The sequence below is a fragment of the Columba livia genome, chromosome 6 (assembly GCF_036013475.1).
Source record: "Columba livia isolate bColLiv1 breed racing homer chromosome 6, bColLiv1.pat.W.v2, whole genome shotgun sequence".
Lineage (NCBI taxonomy): Eukaryota > Metazoa > Chordata > Aves > Columbiformes > Columbidae > Columba > Columba livia.
Window position 1 is genome coordinate 38,865,879 of NC_088607.1, and position 18,275 is coordinate 38,884,153.

Genomic DNA, 18,275 nt, shown 5'->3' on the forward strand with positions numbered 1-18,275 from the left:
TCTGGCCCGGCCAAAGCAAGCCACTTACCAGTCTGAATGTAATCAATGCAGCTAAGTGGCTTTATTTATTAAAACCAATTAAGTAGTTAGCAACTGACAGTACTATCCAGAGTCCTTGCCCAGGCCATATGTTCATATTGTTGGGTTGAATAAGGTAAAGGGCAAAAAGAATCCTATTCATGCCACCCTTATTCCTTTCTTCTTAAGATAATAATAGTGGTAATTGTTTCTTGGCAAGCATCAAATCCACTCTAATGCTTAAATTACCACTGAAAATCTGGAGAGGTACAATTCCACACAAAATGCCAGTACAAACCCAAAGCGGCACACTTGCATACTTGATCAACTAACATCAAACCCAAATACTTATATCTGAACAGCAGGAATTCCAGGACACTGCTACTAGTTGCTGTCTTAATATTAGATACCTACACGTCTCTGCGGTCAAATGCTAAATATTCCTCCATTACGCCTTCAGAGATAATTACTCCGTCTTCACCTTCTTCGCTCTCTGGAGAACACAAGGTCGGAGACTTGGAACGGTCAGCCTTTTTGTGAACAGGAGTAACAGAAAGAGGTACCTTCTTGCCAAAAACACTGAATCTGAACAGGTGACAATTTTCAGAAGGCAGAAATGAAAATAAGTTGTTATTCCGCTTAAAATAACAGCATTTGGTGAGCTGACAGACAATACAGTAGATAAGGCCAAGCCATAGCGAGGCCAAAAAGTAAACACTCTTGGTTTGGATATTTTTAATTTTTGCTAAGGAACTTGAAGCTTCAGAACAAAAATTCAAAGCTAATTCAAAAACATGAAATAATAAAAGTGGTACTAATGTAGTGCTTTGTATTTTTGATGTACTAATCAAATGTAATAGATGATTAACCATAAAGCCAGCTATAGTACATACATATTCTTAAGAAGTCAGCAGCAGCAAAGTTTTATTTACTGATCCGTTTACTGTAGTCAGCAACAAGCACAGCTACGTAGTCTTGCTATTCTGAAGGTCCTACTTTTAGTCGAAAAGAGAAAAACAGTGTGCTTTGTTCAAAATTCAGCCTAACAAATGAATTAGGCTTGACATGTTATGAAGCGGATCACTGCACTTCACTGAGAACTGCATTACCTTCCCACCTTGGTGTGGTCTGGATCAACCGCTGGCACTTACTCGTTAGAATCTTTTTCTCGTGGTGAACTCACATCTGAGGAACGTAAACTGCCAGAAGGTGAACTCGAATACCATCCATACCCTTCATCCGTGGGGATCACCATCTGCTTCCCCACCACCCTGCCGTGGCAAAAGCGAAGGATAAATGAATCAGAAAATATCACAAATAAGATTATTGACACGTACAAGAACAGGCAGCACCCAATCCTCAAAATTCTGTAGGGAAGCTGTGTGTTTTTCTCGGTGATGGTTAACGTGGTTTATGTTGTTTTCCCTAGTATAGATTGCTTTGAGTCAGCTAAGTACATTAAGAAAATTCTGCTTCTTTTTTACGCTCTGCTAATTATAAGACATTTGAATATGGACAAAACTGTTCAAGTACACATGATGAAGAGGTAAAATTTAAATTCTCAGATAGCCATAAGGACTGCTGAGCTAGGCTAAGAGGATTTTAAACTTATTTTAAGCCCCTGGCTTTTAGATATACCACCCATCTTTTCTAAGAGATTTTTGCTATGTTAAGGCCAAGTCAGTTGCAAATGACAATAATCCCTCAGCCAGGAACCGAACATGAGATAGCAGTATGTTTATTAATGACAATGGCAGGCAGAATACCAGAGTGATCTTTTTATCTCTATCTACTGTGTAATTGCACAAAACCACCCTGCTACTAATGCCATTTTAAAGCCAACTGTTTCCATCCCTGTTAGTCTATTGATAAAATACCTGAGATGAGGGAAGTTGGATGCCCACTGGTGACATTCTTCCCGCAGTCCCTCGACACGCACATTTTCTTTCTGCTCATAGAGAAGCTCATCGATTTGTCTGAACATTTGCTGAACCTGTTGTGTGGCAGCTTTATCAAATTCCTAGAAAGGAAAGTTATCCCATAAATACTTAGCGGATAGCATTCAGAGGGGTTTTTATTAATTTTTTTTTTTAAATAATTGAAAATTACAACTATTTCTTTAAAGTTTAGCAGGATTGATTCAAACAGGTCTATTTCTTTTCCATAGCAAGACTTTAAATAGTTTTCAACCCAAGATGATGAAGGGCGCTGTTAAGACTGATGGTAGCTACATAAAACATTGACACATCAGAAAAAACTACTAAAGCATTTTGAAGTATCTGTATTATATTAATTTAAAGACATAGTAATTTACATAACATAAATCAGAACAGGAAGGATAAAATTCAGTGACATTTTAATGAAATGGAAAATGTATTGCTTGCAACATCCACCCACTACAGCAAAACAAAAAGCAATGCAGAGTGGTGTGAAACTCTTGAAGTGAAGGATGTTCAGGACCTTTGTCACATGTTCCTGTGTAGCTAGAAAATGGGGTCAGTTCTTGGGTAATTTAATCAGTTCCACCAGACCTCACCAAAAGCAATAGCACACTTGGTTTTGGTAGACGGAGAATAAAACCAGTATTTCCAAATGAAAATAATGTTTTAGGGGCTTGCTATATTTTGAGAAGCACATAAGTATGCAGGAGTTTGATAAACTCACACCAAGTGTCTGAAAGTGATCCACTCACATTTGGGATTCCACAATAACAGCATTTACTATTTTGTATAGATACACTTATGCGTTAAATGATTTGAATTTCCAAATTTTTAGATGGAAATACAGAATGTTAACTGAATAATATGAGCCTAACATGTTCTGATCTGAGAGAAAGACAGGGAAGAAGTAAAAAAGATGTCTTTTCTATAACCGCTATCACGATTTATTGGCAGATCCAATCCTCATTTTTATCCTGAAATGTCTTTCCAATGTCTTCCTGCTCAGTGTGCCAGATTTGGTTTGGATGATGCCGTTCTACTCACATCATAGCCCCAGGAGAGGACTGAGCTGTCTTCGGTGGAGGTGTCAGCATAACTCTGACAAGCAGACTCTGAATTCCCATCATCGGACGGAGCAGCAGAAGGGTCATCTGATTCTTTCTGCTCCCTGAAACGCACATGTTGAGGGGAAAAACAATAAAAAATTCCAACAATATACAATGACAAGTAAACTCCGTAAGTAAACTTATTTGTGTACAATAAAGCATATATATATATATCAGAAGAGGTCTTAGCAGTAACAGAGTTTTCATAGGGTAAATATTTACTGCTGAGGCATTTAAGCAGAAGGCATAATACACAAGTAATTATAACAACTGTAACTCCTAATAATCTCAGTGACATAGGAAATCTAGAGGTCAAGCAAAACAGATTTTTCGAAAAATTATCTCACTTAAACTGCAGACTATTTCTAGTCCCGGTTCTACACCACTGAGGTATTATTTTTATCTTTTCTCCTCTTGTTTCAGCCATAAAATTAGATGACCCAGGCTATTTGCGACCTGGGAAGAGAACACGGCTACACACATTTTTACTGTTTCCAAAACAGGAAGGACACGTTCTGAAACGAAACAGCTCTGAGGTAACGCCTGAGCCTGCCAACCGCATTACTTCTGTACGGGTAGCTCAGCGCAGAAGTGCCTGGTTCTGCCGTTGTCTCCAGACAAGGGTTCACGTCATGTTATAACGTACCTGGAGATCTCGCTGTCGTTTCCAGCCGCGGGTGCGGCTGCGCACACCTCCGCTTGTGGCTCCGGCGGAGGATGATGCCGCAAGGCATGTTTTGGAACTCCTTGTCTAAAACAAGAAGTAAGACTTGACATTACCTATAAGAATTAACATCTACAGAGTTCCCAAGCTTTACGGGGATTTTCTTCTGCTTTCTGCACTAATTTACATACTAGAGATCATTTATTACTCTTAGAAGGCTAATTCTTGTTAACGAAGCTTTAGAAATAAGGCATCAAAATTAACTCTAGGCCAAATAGTTAAAGGTCTCTGCTTAGAAATCAGTGCCTTCCTTTAAATTTAAAATGTTGTGAATTTGGCTGAAGCTCTCCAACAGCAGGTAGAATGTCACTGTCCCCGTAGCAGACTTACATAGTACAAGAGCAGCCACTGAACCAAGCAGGGGCAAATTAGAAAAACAGGCTGAGGGAGCTGGGGCTCTTTAGTTTGGAGAAGAGGAGACTAAGGGGGGACCTCATTAATGTTTATAAATATATAAAGGGTGAGTGCCATGAGGATGGAGCCAGGCTCTTCTCGGTGGCCAACAATGATAGGACAAGGGGTAATGGGATCAAGCTGGAACACAAGAGGTTCCGCTTAAATTTGAGGAAAAACTTCTTCTCAGTGAGGGTGACAGACACTGGAACAGGCTGCCCAGGGAGGTTGTGGAGTCTCCTTCTCTGCAGACATTCCAACCCGCCTGGACATGTTCCTGTGTAACCTCATCTGGGTGTTCCTGCTCCAGCAGGGGGATTGGACTGGATGATCTTTTGAGGTCCCTTCCAATCCCAAACATACTGTGATACTGTGAGCACGCTCGGCGGGCAGGATGGGCGTCAGGCCGCGGCCGCGACTGCCCTCACCCCGGCACAGGGGATCCGCATAGCCCGCGGTAACCCGGCCCGGCCCGGACCCCCCCAGCGCCGGCCCCGGCCCCGGCCCCGGGACACGCATCCCCGCCCGGGACACGCATCCCCGCCCGGGACACGCCGCCCCCGCTCCCAGCACAGGGCCCTCAGGCTGAGTGGGGTGCAGGCGGGCGGGCAGGCCCGAGCGCAGAGCCCAAGCGGGAGCGGGACCAGGCCGGGCGGCGGGGACCAGGGCGGCGGGGGCCGGGGCGGCGGGGACCGGGGCGGGGGAAGGCGGCACCGGCGACGACTCACATCTCCAGAGCGCCGGGGGACACCGGCTTCCGCGCGTATCGCGAGATCATCCTCAGCTCCGCCGCGCCGCCGCCGCCACCAGCCGCCGGCCCGCCGCCATGGCGACGGCCCTCCCCGGGAGGCGGAGCGTCCCCGCCCCGCGGCGCGGCCCGCTGTCTCTCGGCTCGGCCTGCTGGCCCTCGCTCGGCACCATGGAGGGGCTCGGGCGGCCCGCGCTGGCGGAGGACGCCGTGCGCTACCGCCTCTTCGCGGCGGCGGCCAAGGGGGACGGGGCCGAGGCGCTGCTGCGGCGCTGCGCAGACGCCATCGTGGTGCGGTTCGCGCCGCTCCTGGCCGCCTACATCTGGCAGCGGGAGCCGTTCCGCCTGCGCTACGCGCCGCCGCGGGGTGAGCCCGGGAGCGCTGCGAGGGCGGCGGGAGCGGGGAGCCCGGAGCCCGGCAGCGCGCTGAGCCGCCTCTCTTCTCTCTCTTTCCCCGGCCAGGCGAGACCCCGGCGCACATCGGCGGCACCACGCTGTTCGGGGACAACGTTGAGGACGAGTGGTTCATCGTGTACCTTGTCCGGGAGATCACCAGGGAGTTCCCGGGGCTGGCGGGCAGGTAACGGCCCCGGCGGCTGGGGCGGGGGCAGCGCCTTCCCTGGCAGGGCCTGGCGGAAAGTCGTGGCTCTTTAAAACACGCAGTCACGCATTTAGAAGCCTGAGTTGTTGTGCTGTGCGAGACCTTCCCAGGTAAGAAACCCATTTTTCATTGGCCAGGGTTGATGACAACGATGGGGAGTTTCTCTTGATAGAAGCAGCAGATTTTCTCCCGAAGTGGTTGAATCCTGAGAATAGTGACAACAGGGTGAGTAAAGCTTCTGTAGCAATTGGTGAGTGGCTCACAGTGGCCTTTCACTTACCACTTGGAGTTTTCTCTTGCACCTGTATCTAGCCAAGTGGTCTGACTGCTGCTGGAAATCACAGTATCACAGTATGTTTGGGATGGGAAGGGACCTCAAAAGATCATCTAGTCCAATCCCCCTGCTGGAGCAGGAACGCCCAGGTGAGGTCACACAGGAACATGTCCAGGCGGGTTTTGAATGTCTCCAGAGAAGGAGACTCCACAACCCCCCTGGGCAGCCTGTTCCAGTGTCTGTCACCCTCACTGAGAAGAAGTTTTTCCTCAAATTTAAGCGGAACCTCTTGTGTTCCAGCTTGATCCCATTACCCCTTGTCCTATCATTGTTTGCCACCGAGAAGAGCCTGGCTCCATCCTCCTGGCACTCACCCTTTATATATTTATAAACATTAATGAGGTCCCCCCTTAGTCTCCTCTTCTCCAAACTAAAGAGCCCCAGCTCCCTCAGCCTTTCTTCATAAGGGAGGTGCTCCACTCCCTTCATCATCTTCGTTGCCCTGGAGTATTGGTCGGACTCAAGACTTGTTTTAATTAACAGCAGGTTTTGTTCAGCACAGTCTGGTTTTAATGCGCTTTGTGCTTGCTCTGGGTGCTGAATGAGAAGCTGGACCACTGGAAACCTGATACTCGATTCTGCTCCGTGTGCTCTTGCAGAATGCTGTGTAGAGTGTGTCCCGAGAAACTGCTGTAGAGATATATTGAAATTGTTACAGGTATCAAGGGGTTCTTCTAGAGTTGGCTTGTCGATGGAAGGAAGACAGCATTCTTATGCTAATATGTTCTTATGCTAAGGGCAAAACTATGGAGAGTATGGCAGAAATACAGACCCTACAGACCTGCCTGCCAGGCTGTTAAACTGCGGTGTTCAGCTGGGTCTGGCTGGTGCACATAAATCATTCTTTAGGAGTTGTTTCGTCATGCAGAAACTGACTGAACTTGTTAAAACTTGCTACTCGTGGTGGCAGATGTGAAGGCGGTGAAGCTGTCGTGCTGTTGATTGATCTGTAAAATCAGTAAGTTTGGCTTGCTTGGATTTTTTGCACCGTGTTCTCGAGGGCTCGCTGCCCTCAGACTGGGGGATGCTCAAGACTGGAGCATTGCTGATGCTACAGAGAGACAGACTGGGCTGGCATAGGGGAATTAACAGCCACATCGTTGCAAATAGTTATGTCACTGGCTTTTTTTTTTCCTTCTACTACAAGGCCCTTAAAAAGGGGCAGAACACAACACAAAAATTAATTGCAAACCTGTATCTGGACTATCAGCGTGATATTTTCCTTCCATTTGGAGGAACCGGTGGAGTGAGAGAGTTCACGCTAACTCAGTTCTTTTGTTAGGATCAGGAACCAACAGAGGTCAAATGTGGCCCCAAAATAATACTTTTTAGTCCTTTTCCTATCCCTTCAGCAGTTAGATTATACTGTCTGATTCTCCTGAAGCAAATCTCTAGTTGAAGAGAAACTTTTGGTATTACTGTTTTTAAGGAAACAAGATATATTTGACCAAACTTGTTGGTAGTTAAAAAAAGGGGGTTTATTTTGTGGTTGGATCATGATCTCTGGCACCTGTATTTACCTTATCTCCCATTTAACAACAAAATCCACAGGAAAAAAAAAAAAACAAAACCCTAACTGTTTCCTGTTTTATTTTTCTATGTGTAATTCAGTATTTTCTGTGTTTAAACAAATATGTATGAAACTAAATCTTGTGTTGCTTCGCGTGTGACTGTTCTTATCCCATCTGCCAGGTGTTCTTTTACAAAGGAGAACTGCACATCATTCCGCTGTCAGAGGCTCAGGAGCAGGACTGCGACCCATCTGCTGCCAGTCCAACAATCTCACAGGTGCTGAGGCTGTTATCCAGCCGTTCCGAGGAGTTCCTGGCCGCGGAACCCATTAGAACAGCGCTGTATAAACGCATCAGTGGGTACGTGGGGGTTTTGTTTTGGTCTTCTGCAACAGTCAGTTTTGATTCTGGGCTGTCTGGGGCGCTTTCATGTCGTCTTACCAATGTGGGGATTAAATTTTTGTTAGCCGGGTATATTTTTATATATGTATATATTTTAAACAGGCATTTCAGGTGTTAGATTAGCTGAGTTTTAACTTTAGTTTAGAATAATCATCATCATAATATAGATGAATAGCAACACGACTGGTGAAGGGACTTGAACATAAGACCTATGAGGAGAGGCTGAGGGAGCTGGGCTTGTTTAGTCTGGAGAAGAGGAGGCTTAGATGTGAGCTCAGCACTCTCTAGAACTACCTGAAGGGCAGTTCTAGCCAGGTGGGGATTGGTCTCTTCTCCCAGGCAGTCAGCAATAGGACAAGGGGCCATGGGCTTCAACTCTGCCAGGGGAAATTTAGGCTGGATGTTAGAAAGCAATTCTTTGCAGAGAGAGTGGTCAGGCATTGGAATGGCTGCCCAGGGAGGTGCTGGACTCACCGTCCCTGGAGGTTTTTAAACTGAGATTGGACATGGCACTTAGTGCCATGATCTAGTCAATGGACTGGAGTTGGACCAAGGGTTGCACTTGATGATCTCTGAGGTCCTTTCCAACCCAGTCGATTCTGTGATTCTGTAATATTAAAGTGAAAATGGGAATAACACTTAAAAAGGAGTGGTTTGGGCTTGCAATGCACTTAATACGCTCTGTTACTATTGCGTGATACAGATATCCTGAGAAAATTCAGGCCTCGCTTCACCGCGCGCAGTGCTACCTGCCGGCGGGCGCCGCAGCCGTGCTGAGGCAGCGCCCGGCCCTGGTGGCTGCGGCCGTCCAGGCCTTTTACCTGCGGGATCCCATAGATTTACGAGCCTGTCGCTCTTTTCACATTTTCCCTCCAGACCAGCGTGTGATGACTGTAGTAAGTGATCCTTCTGATGTGATTCGTCACTTAATTAGGTTCTGTAACTGATGGTTCTGTGGTCAAGCGATATAAATACGTGTGTTTCATTTTCAAAATAGCACGTTTTCTGATTTTTTTGTTTTGACACTGGGCATGAATTTCCAGTTTGTCATGTTAACAGCTTTTCTGCCTTCGGATTGACATGGGTAGACTTTCAAATGGCTAATAATGAGAGAAGTGTTTCTGAAATCAGAGGTTACCATTAATAGTTCCTCTGCTGAAATGGTTGCTGAGTAAATGGATTTAGTTCTGTGATCAGAGCAGTTTGACAGCACTGCCAGCCAGCATAACGAATTGCTCCTAACTACCCCTCGCTGTTCATTCCAAGGCTTTTCACCTTCTCAGCTGTGCTTACGCAGCTCTCTGAAAGCTGTTTTATGAAATGTTTGGTGAGCATTGTCCAAGCAGCGTTGTATCTGATACGTTTGCATTACAGAGTTATGCTCTCTAGACTCCTTAAAAATAAGCTTTCGAATAAAATTTTAGACTTCTGGACTGTTTTCAAAATCTCGGCTCTGGTTTCATCAATTGAAAAAAGCCTTTACATTTTCCAAAATATACCTTGTTAGCATGAATACTGAGGATTTTTTCTAATTTATTTAGATTGCATGAAATTAATGTTCTTTTAGTGATATCAACTTGGAATATACTTTCTAAGATCTGAAAAGCGACATATCTTAGGTAAATGTATCTAAGACGTATTTTCAACACCATCTCGGGTATTGTCTGTAATCAAACGCTTTAAAACAAAGTAGAGGTGAGACTGGTTGAAAGCTGATGCCAACACACAACGCAGTCACACTGCAGTGAGTGTTCTTTTGCTTTTTCAGGTTACTTTCACAAAGTGTTTATATGCACAGCTGGTGCAGCAGAAGTTTGTTCCGGATAGACGCAGTGGATACACACTGCCCCTCCCATCTCACCCTCAATACAAAGCCTATGAACTGGGCATGAAACTGGTAATTACTTTTTTATGCATTTTGTACTTAGTCTTTGGTTTACTTGTTTACATGTGTCAGAGAAATGACTCTTTGCTTGTAAGTTGCCTGCTTGTACAGAAAAATGCAAGCAAATTCACGGCTACCATTCTTCTGGAAGTACAATATCATGGGATTTTACAGAACAGATCTCTCTTGTACTTACTTACATATATTATAAATCCAGGTAAAGTCTTCATGCTTATGTGAGGAATATCTTGTGCACTATAGATCTGTCTTCTAGGTTGCTTTGTCCATGTAGAGAAACGTTGCAAAGTCTAAACAATCTGTTACTGTGGCAGAAAGATTCTGCTTCCAAATGAAGAACCTGATATAGAATTGGGTTTGTCACCTGCTTCTCAGATGGCAGCATCGGAGCTCAATGACAGTCAGTTCTTGATGCGATCATTGAAAGTTGCACTTAAATTTCTTACATTTGGAGAGTCTCTTGATGTTGCATCTTTTATACAGGCTCATGGCTTTGAAATCTTGTGCTCCAAGTGCAGTAAAGTATCTCATGATTCCAAGAGAAATGTGTTAAGTGGTCCCCTGTGGGAGAGATTCCTCAGCAGCCTGAAGGAAAACAATTATTTCAAGGTGAAGTTGTGTGTGTTCATCTTTTAAACATTCCAGGAAAAAGCACCTTTTAGCTCTTGAACTTGTGTAAGTTGGTATAGCAGGGCAAGAAATCTGATGCTTCCGTCTATGGAAAATGAATAAATATCTTTAAAGGAGGTAGATGCAGTTTGTTCTGCTTTAAACTCCATTAATTTATTTTGGACATGAAGTAGAAAAAAGCAGAATTTGGGGATGAATTCATTCATCTAAAGAAAGGGGAAATACACTCGAATAAAGGAAACCACAATATGGTTCTGTGTCAGTTGAACTGTTTTCATTGTTTTACACTTCATCTGCATTCCTGTGGACTTAAATATTCTTAAATATTCATACTTAACACCCATGGACCCATTTTGGCCCATGTAAGTGTATTTTTTTGTGTGTGTGTGTTTTGGTGTGGGTTTTTTTGTGTGTTTTTTTTGTTTGTTTGTTTGTTTTTGTTTTTTTTAAGATGGCTTTGGCTACTTATTCGAACTTTGCAATTTGGTCATAAATTGACTCCTTATTTGAAGGTTATGAAATTGGGCAATTCTATGGGAATACTTAGGTTAATATCTTTAAAAGACAGGAAAAGCGGCATGTTGTTACAGTACTGCAATGCCACGTCTGTGAATAATTCCCAAACACCAAGAGACTAATTCATAATTCCTGTACCACTGGAACCTGTGTGTGATAAATCCACCCTGTTGTGGGAATCGTAGTATTGCCTTTGGTTGTTTTTATGATGTTGTAGCATAAGTCTAATTCATACCAGACTGAAGGCACCTTATGTTCATTCCATATACTCTGTTCCAAATATATACTGTAGGTCAGTGTTTTCTCAGCACTAAATTTCTGTGGGATGAAATAATCGTCATTGTGCACCTGACTGTGAGGGTGAGATGTTTAGACTCATGCTTGTGACTTGCATTAAATAGGGAGAAATGGAAGGATCTGCCAAGTACTTGGAACTGTTGTGTATGGCAGAGGATTACTTCCAGCGATCTGTTACCAAGCCGGAGTGGTAAGAGCTACTTGAAATTCATGAGTAATCATACACAGTACCTACAAGTACTTTAACTTAACTTTTTAAACACTTGTTACAAAAAACCTGAGCCCTTTTCTCGCTTGTACACTTAACATAGGTGCTCTGGCTAGGAGACATGGGTATTAATGCCTCTAGAATACTCTCTACTAGTAGAACTTATTACTTGAGTAACTATTTATCTTGGTTTTGCAAAATGATAAGCTATTCCAAGTGGGTTAAGAGGTGACTAAAAAGCATCATTTGGTTGCTTGGCTATAGAAAGTGTTTAAAAGTTTCATTGACAAGCAAACCCAGTGAATAATAAATACAGAGTAACCTGTCTGCTTTACCTAAGACAGCCAGCTCGCTGTAGATTTCTCCAAAAGATCAAATCCAAAAACTAGATCATTGCAAAATATCTGAGGGTTTGCCAGCTCGTAATATCTTGACTGTTAGCTGTTTAAATTTCTAGTCTGTGCTTTTTGGGATCTGGCAATCCTGATGTTTACCAACACAAAGAAGGAAACATGAGAAATGGGCTTTGGAGCCATCAACAAGGAATTACAGTAATTGACCATGTCTTATTTTGGCTAATACTATCTGTGTAGTGTTTTGGTACTTGCCCCAAATTCGCTTCTGGTTTTGATGTTGTTGCACAGAAAGAGTAATGAGGAACTTAAATGAAAACCTGTATGTACAGTGTGTGACGCCACTGGCATTGTAATGCTAGTAAAAATCCATTTCAGAAAATTGAGGGCTTTTTTTCTTCTAGCTCTGAAGAGAGCCCAGGTGATGAAATCTTGACATTGCTACAGACAACAACCATTGACATGAAGGAATTTGAGAGGGAAGCAGCTTGTCTTCCTCCTGAAGATGGTGAGCGGCATGGGGGGTGGACTGTTCCCACCAGAAATGATTATTTGTTGGGAGAGATGGTGAATGTCAACAGCACCGGACCAGCCTCTGTATCTGCTTAGTTTGTCTCCTCTCCTGTGACTGCTACAGGTGTTACTCATGGGCCGTCATTTCACGTTGAGGTGAACAGTTAAATTTTTATAAGCCACAAAGTTTGTGGAATTGGCAAGATCTGCTCTCTAGTTGGTGGTTTGATACTACTAGATCAGGAGCACCATGTGTGCTGACACCAGATGAAGTACTTTGTGTCACCTCTCTACCAGACAGAAAGTATTTAAACGTTTTGTAATAATAAACCAATTCCAATACTGACAATACAAAGTTAATTACCATCTAGTTTGCTATGATGCCCAATGTAAGACCAGCATAAACTTTAGATAATAGGGTTTTTTTCCACTCATTTGACAGAAATGTAGTTGCCAGTGTGCAGTACAGGTCACATCAGTATTTCTGAATGGTGCAGCAGCTCACAAATGCAGCATTCAGTGTTAATTATCATAGTCAGAGCTTGGATTGTCTCTCCCTTTATAGCGTAAGCCTTTTCTTCCTTCTTTTAGTGGCATAAGGATTATCTGTGACGAGAAAAATATCTGCTAGTTTGAAGCAGCATATAAAGCAGAGTTTTAAAGTAGTAAAATGAACTCTCTTCTTCAGTCTCCCACTGCTTTATATCCTGTCTTATCCAGTATCAGCATGAAAACTTAGTAGTGCAAAAATAAGCTACAAAATGCTGTCAGTACTCTCAACCATCTGGCTTCGGCCTTGTGGGCTAACAGACTTGTGCAGAGTAACAAATATGTCCTGTATTCTTTCAGATGACAGTTGGCTGGAGATTACACCGGATGATTTAGATCAGATGCTGAAGGAGGCAAGAAGCGAGTCCCACTCTTCTCTGAATGAGGAAGAGCAGAAATATGACTTGGAAGCAGTTGCTGAAAGTATGAAAGCTTTTGTATCCAAAGTCTCAACGCATGAAGGAGCAGAAATGCCATGGTAGTAGCATTTTCAGGTTTGGTGTCTGGTTTAGAATGTGTTTTGGTTGTCCTGCAGCCCTTTGGTTGATTCTGTAAAGCAAAGAATCCAAGTCTGAAAGTGTTCTATTTAGCAGAGGCATGAAACAAATCCATGTTGTCAGTAAATATGTGCTTGCTTTTAAACCAACTTGTGGCAACTCTGACACTGGAACAGGTAAAAATGCCGGAAATTGCACTATTTTCCAGCACTCTTAGTTTGGGTTTGTGGTTTTAAAAAATTTGTAACCCTTTTACATTGAAGGCTTACTGTTGTTCTTTACCATAGTTCTTAGCACTGTTATTAAAATGTACATCTCAAGTTCATTTGTGCTGGAATTTTTCTTATGTGAAGGACTAAGTATTCAGACTGCTAAGATTCTTTTGATGAGGCCATCCAGAAATAAAAATGAAACTTAAGGTGAGGGAGTCTGTCTCTGTGAATTAAGAATGTTGATTTTTGTGGTACAGCTGTATTTAGATTTCTCGTAGATTACTGTTTTGAATGTACTGGGCGTGTTTTTGCAGTCCTGCAGCACATACTGTACACCTGAAAGCAGGAGAAAAGAATCACTGTGGATCCCTCTCACTGTTCCCAACAGCAGAAGAAAATGCTTAACTGAAGATACTTAACTATTTAGACAACAGCAGAATGCCACTAGATTAATTGTTCGAGTTTAAAAAGTGTATGTGAATGTGTGGACAGGCCTTTAAAATTAAAAACCAGAGAGCTGGGTAGTTGCATATTGTCCAGGTTCTTTTTAAGACTTTAATATTGAGAAAATAATGCTGTGTAAGCTGTATCAAGCATATAAGAATCTACTCAGTTTATCCCTTAACTGTTTCATCATTTTTAATGAGTGCTGGTGTTGATGTCTGAGTTATAATGTAGAGTTTTTTCAACAACTGACAAACAATTGAAGTTGTTTGTTTTTATTTTTTCCTTTCTTGCCAGGAATTCCTCCACTTGTTTCATTTCTAAGCACTTCCAAGACCACCAGCTCAAATGTCCCAACTTTAGTTTGGGCTTCAGAGAAAAAGAAAAAAAATGTGTCTGTGTCACGCTCATGGAAGCATAAAAGCTTTATTTATTTAAAAATATTTTTATATTTCAGGTCATCTGATGAATCCCATGTTACCTTTGACGTAGATTCTTTCACAAGAGCATTAGACAGAATTTTAGGTGAGATTGCTTCTTTGTTTGCTTTGTTGGAATAACTCATGGTTATTTGGCTTCCCTGGGTTTTCTGATCACCCATGGGCACTGCGCGGATTTGTTTGCTGTCTACTGACAAAAAGCAATGCACAGGGGAGGACTCAGAAGAGCTGGATTCTGATGATCTGGATGAAGAGCAGGAGTTTAATTTCTCAGATGAGGACAATGAAGACTTAGATGCTGAAAATCAAAGGCAAGAAGAGAAGGTATTGCCTGATGAGCTTATAGGCAGCCTCAAGTCATATATGGATGAGATGGACCGGGAACTGGCACATACCAATGTTGGTAAAAGTTTCACCACCCAAAAGAAAGGGGTAAGTATGCCTTGAGTTCTAGTTCGTGGCATAATAATTTCAAGAGCTTTAGTAGGAAAGAGGAAATATGCTAGAAGTGGTCATTCTGAGTAACGTGATCAAAAACTTCTGTCTTCTGACCGTGTGCTACCTAATTATTAAAAAAAATAAGGCCACATGCAAGCAAAATGTGCTGCAATTGTATATTTTTTGGACACAAAAAGTTAGCTATGCTTTAACTTGCACATCCTTTCCAAGACTTAGTTTCATTTCCCTTTTGTACCCTGCATTAGTAGTAAGGTGAGAAGCTGCAGCTTGGCCGGTGGAATTCCTGTAGTAGGTTACTCCTGTAGTAGGTTACTCCTGTAGTAGGTTACTCCTGTAGTAGGTTACTCCTGTAGGAAGCTGAGCCAGCACTCAGTAACCCGCTCTGTCCTTCTGGAACTTAATCTGTATAATGTAAAGCGATGATGTTTTAACTGGCATGAGCATTTGTTGACTAAATTCCTGCCTGTCAAGACAGTGTGTAATGTACTGAACTTTGTTGGCTGCAGAAGTGTTTCCTTGTTTCTTTTTTCTTATGGTTAGTCTGGTTTGTTTGTTGTTGTTGTTGGTTTTTTTTCTAAACCTGTTTATACCATTTGATGAAACTTTTCTCTTTTTACTTGCCATAGGCAAGTTCTGTTAAAACAACTGCATCTCAAAGCACTGGCCCTGATTCTGGAGCTGAAGATACTGAGCTGACACCAGTCGATGTGGATATGAACCTCATAACTAACCTGCTGGAATCCTATAGTGCTCAATCCGGACTGGCAGGACCCACTTCAAACATTTTACAGAGCATGGGTGTGTATTTACCTGAAAATGCAGATCGTGTCGGCTCTAATAAGGGAGCAACAGAATAAGAGACTGTCTTAATTCAGAAGACATGATTGACTGAGAAATAAAGCACCAAAAGACTAGCAGTATTTGGAAGAAGAGATGAAAGCTTTGCATTTAAAGCCTTTTATGCGTTAGTTATGTGTGACTTTAAAGATGCAAAGTGAATTTGCCTGCAAAAGCCATCTGTTCTGATTCTATCTTGGATAGAAATCAGATTTTTCTAGTGCTAACGTTTTCAGAAAACCGAAAAATGATGTTGTGACTTGAATGAAACTTTTGTTGCAGAACCTGTTTTCAGTTTTTCAAATGGATGATCCAATTTACCATATTTCTAAAATGTCCTTTTACCCTTTACTGGGTGGTTTCACGCTCTGTAAAGCAGTGCATGTTCTGAAAATCGTGCTGCCGCCAGGGGGGGACAGAGGAATACCATGTTATAGGAACAGATTTCTCTTGGCGATTCGGGAATGCTGGTTAAATGTTCGGCAGACACTTAATATTTCTTCCAAAAGTACAAACACTTCATTGTAAGAACTGCTAATTACTGTAAGAATGTGTTTTTCATTAACCAGAACAATTTAAAGAGTAATTGAATTGAATATGTAAATGTGGGCCACAAGTTTTTTTGGTGTGTTTTTTTTTTAATAAAAACAGAAATACAACTGGAGATGTTTGGGTTTTTTTCTTTGAAGGTATGCCTGGCTTCCTCAGTACAGTATCAGAAATTCATTGGGGTTAAAATATTTTCATAATTGGGCATTTTTTGAATTCCATTACTGCTGACTGTTGGTATTGTACCAGCAGTAGCTATATATGAGCACAGTATGAACAGTTTTGTTTTGCTTTTCAGTGAAAATGTAGCTAGGAGGTATTCAGCATGTTGCTTTCACATGGAATGAAAAAACTGTTCCAGGTATGATGGCTTAGTTTTAACAAGACAAATTAGAAATAAAATATGTAGAAATTCTTGATTCACAGACAGGAAGAAGGCAGTCCTGCCAGATCTGAATTGGTTTCTGCAAATCTTCTCTTTATTTTTTTTTCTTCCACACAAAAATAAATCAAGTGTCTTTAACTGGTAGAAGAGAAGCTCAGTGGTTGCGTTTTTGGTTTTTGTTTATTGCCTGTGAGAGTGAAAACTCATGGACTCCACACAATTCCATATGAATTCAAGCGAAGCCATTTATTACAGAAACAAGCCTCCTTATATATGCAGTTATTTCCTGATCACGCGTCCACGCTCCAAGCATGCATTAGCTGATTGGATATTATCTACATTCACGAGCTGTCCATGCGCCCGAGTCTCGCTGCTAATAGGTCTGTTGATTGATGTCATGTTGAGCCCCTGTTATTGTAGAACTGCCTCACTCCCACAGCAGGTCCTGTTTTCAGCTTTCAAGGTGGCCCTGAAATTCCTTTGGGCCTGGCTACTTCAATAATAAATCTCCATCTAATAGAAACCCATCCACACAACAACCTCAAGAAAATCCCTCAAATCTCCCACAATTCCCGCTTTTAGCTTTTGAACCAGCCAGGCCTTGTTTACAATGTGCTGAATTATCTTTGAAATACACTGCAGCGTACAACATATGATTAACAACGATGATGACAGTTACATATAATGTAGCTAAGCCTTACATAATAAGATCAAACAACTACCCACCTATTTCCAAGCTTTTAAACCATTTGCCAAACCTTAATTCTACTATGACAATCTTATTAACATGCTGTCTTAGTTTGTCTAAAGTACTATGAATAGATCCAGAATTATTAAACAAGTTAATACAACATCTTTCTCTTAAATTCGTCACAACCATGTCCTTACGATAACAACAAAAATCTATAGCAACACGATTTTGAAGTGTAACATGCCCAATACCATCAACATCTACTATTAATTGAGTTAGTATCTCAGAAGTTAGATTAGCCTGTTTAAAAGACCAATAGCTTAACTTTGATATGTCTCCTAAAGCTTTACCAGCTGCTAGACTAGGGAGAAGGAGTGCAGTAGATACTATGGTAAGAATGTCTCATAATTTTACGTCATTTTTGCATTGACTAAGTGTAATATCGCCCTTTTGGCTCTCCTGCTGTTTGTTCAAATTTTCATTCTCCACAGAAGGTAAACCACCTGTTTGCTCATAGGCCTTTAGACCACCAGGTCTGTGAGTATCTGTAACACTGAATTAGAATCCATGGTTTACATCTGAAAGAGTCCTCACAACTTATCTCCCTCCTGTCCATCTGCATCCGTTAAATCCTTGTTGTCTTTATTCAGCCGTGGCTTGACCCATTTTGCGGGAATCCACTTAAATCCTTGGCCTGCAATGACACAAGCATAACCTTTTTCCCATGTTATCAATTGATGTGGCCTTTTCCATTGACCATTAACTAGCGATCTGACCATAACTAACGTAGGTTCTTTCTGATTTAGCATGTTTTTGGGTCACATTTGCAAAGTGTTTCATCACAGGGCGAATTTGGGCTGCACCACTTAGATACAAGTGATTCATCACAAACAATGCTTTTGACAATTGATTTTGTGGTGTTTTCCCTACTTCTCCCCACTTTAAGAAAAAAAAAAAAGAAAAAAACCCAAACAGTTCAGAATCAGATGCATGTGTTGGACCTTGACTACATACT

The 18,275-nt window shown here is 42.2% G+C and overlaps 2 protein-coding genes across 3 annotated transcripts in view; one reads left to right on the forward strand and one right to left on the reverse strand.

Moving 5' to 3' along the window:
• The window catches only part of FAM149B1 (family with sequence similarity 149 member B1), an 18,052-nt gene extending 12,987 nt beyond the window's left edge, over positions 1 to 5,065 (reverse strand). For both annotated transcript variants that reach the window (XM_065068198.1, XM_065068197.1), the window contains exons 1-6: positions 4,910 to 5,065; positions 3,711 to 3,815; positions 3,003 to 3,126; positions 1,896 to 2,038; positions 1,170 to 1,289; positions 433 to 603 (exon numbers count right to left, since the gene is read on the reverse strand). In XM_065068198.1, the coding sequence (XP_064924270.1) occupies positions 433 to 603; positions 1,170 to 1,289; positions 1,896 to 2,038; positions 3,003 to 3,126; positions 3,711 to 3,815; positions 4,910 to 4,959 (713 nt within the window). In that variant the 5' untranslated portion in view covers positions 4,960 to 5,065. The remainder of the gene's footprint in view (positions 1 to 432; positions 604 to 1,169; positions 1,290 to 1,895; positions 2,039 to 3,002; positions 3,127 to 3,710; positions 3,816 to 4,909) is intronic.
• ECD (ecdysoneless cell cycle regulator) lies at positions 5,035 to 16,299 on the forward strand. The gene is made up of 13 exons (XM_065068196.1): positions 5,035 to 5,296; positions 5,392 to 5,509; positions 5,668 to 5,755; positions 7,557 to 7,735; positions 8,481 to 8,673; positions 9,546 to 9,674; positions 10,164 to 10,289; positions 11,228 to 11,313; positions 12,089 to 12,192; positions 13,047 to 13,224; positions 14,357 to 14,424; positions 14,551 to 14,771; positions 15,425 to 16,299. The coding sequence occupies exons 1-13, from the start codon at positions 5,101 to 5,103 to the stop codon at positions 15,653 to 15,655; spliced, it is 1,917 nt and encodes a 638-aa protein (XP_064924268.1). The 5' UTR covers positions 5,035 to 5,100; the 3' UTR covers positions 15,656 to 16,299.
• Positions 16,300 to 18,275: the final 1,976 nt, after the last annotated feature.

Bases quoted from the DNA above. Each gene is read 5' to 3' on its own strand.
- ECD (XM_065068196.1), top strand. From the start codon at position 5,101: ATGGAGGGGCTCGGGCGGCCCGCGCTGGCGGAGGACGCCGTGCGCTAC. The intron at 7,736-8,480 runs GTACGTGGGGGT...TGCGTGATACAG, and splicing joins CTGTATAAACGCATCAGTGG to ATATCCTGAGAAAATTCAGG. The intron at 9,675-10,163 runs GTAATTACTTTT...TCTTTTATACAG, and splicing joins ATGAACTGGGCATGAAACTG to GCTCATGGCTTTGAAATCTT.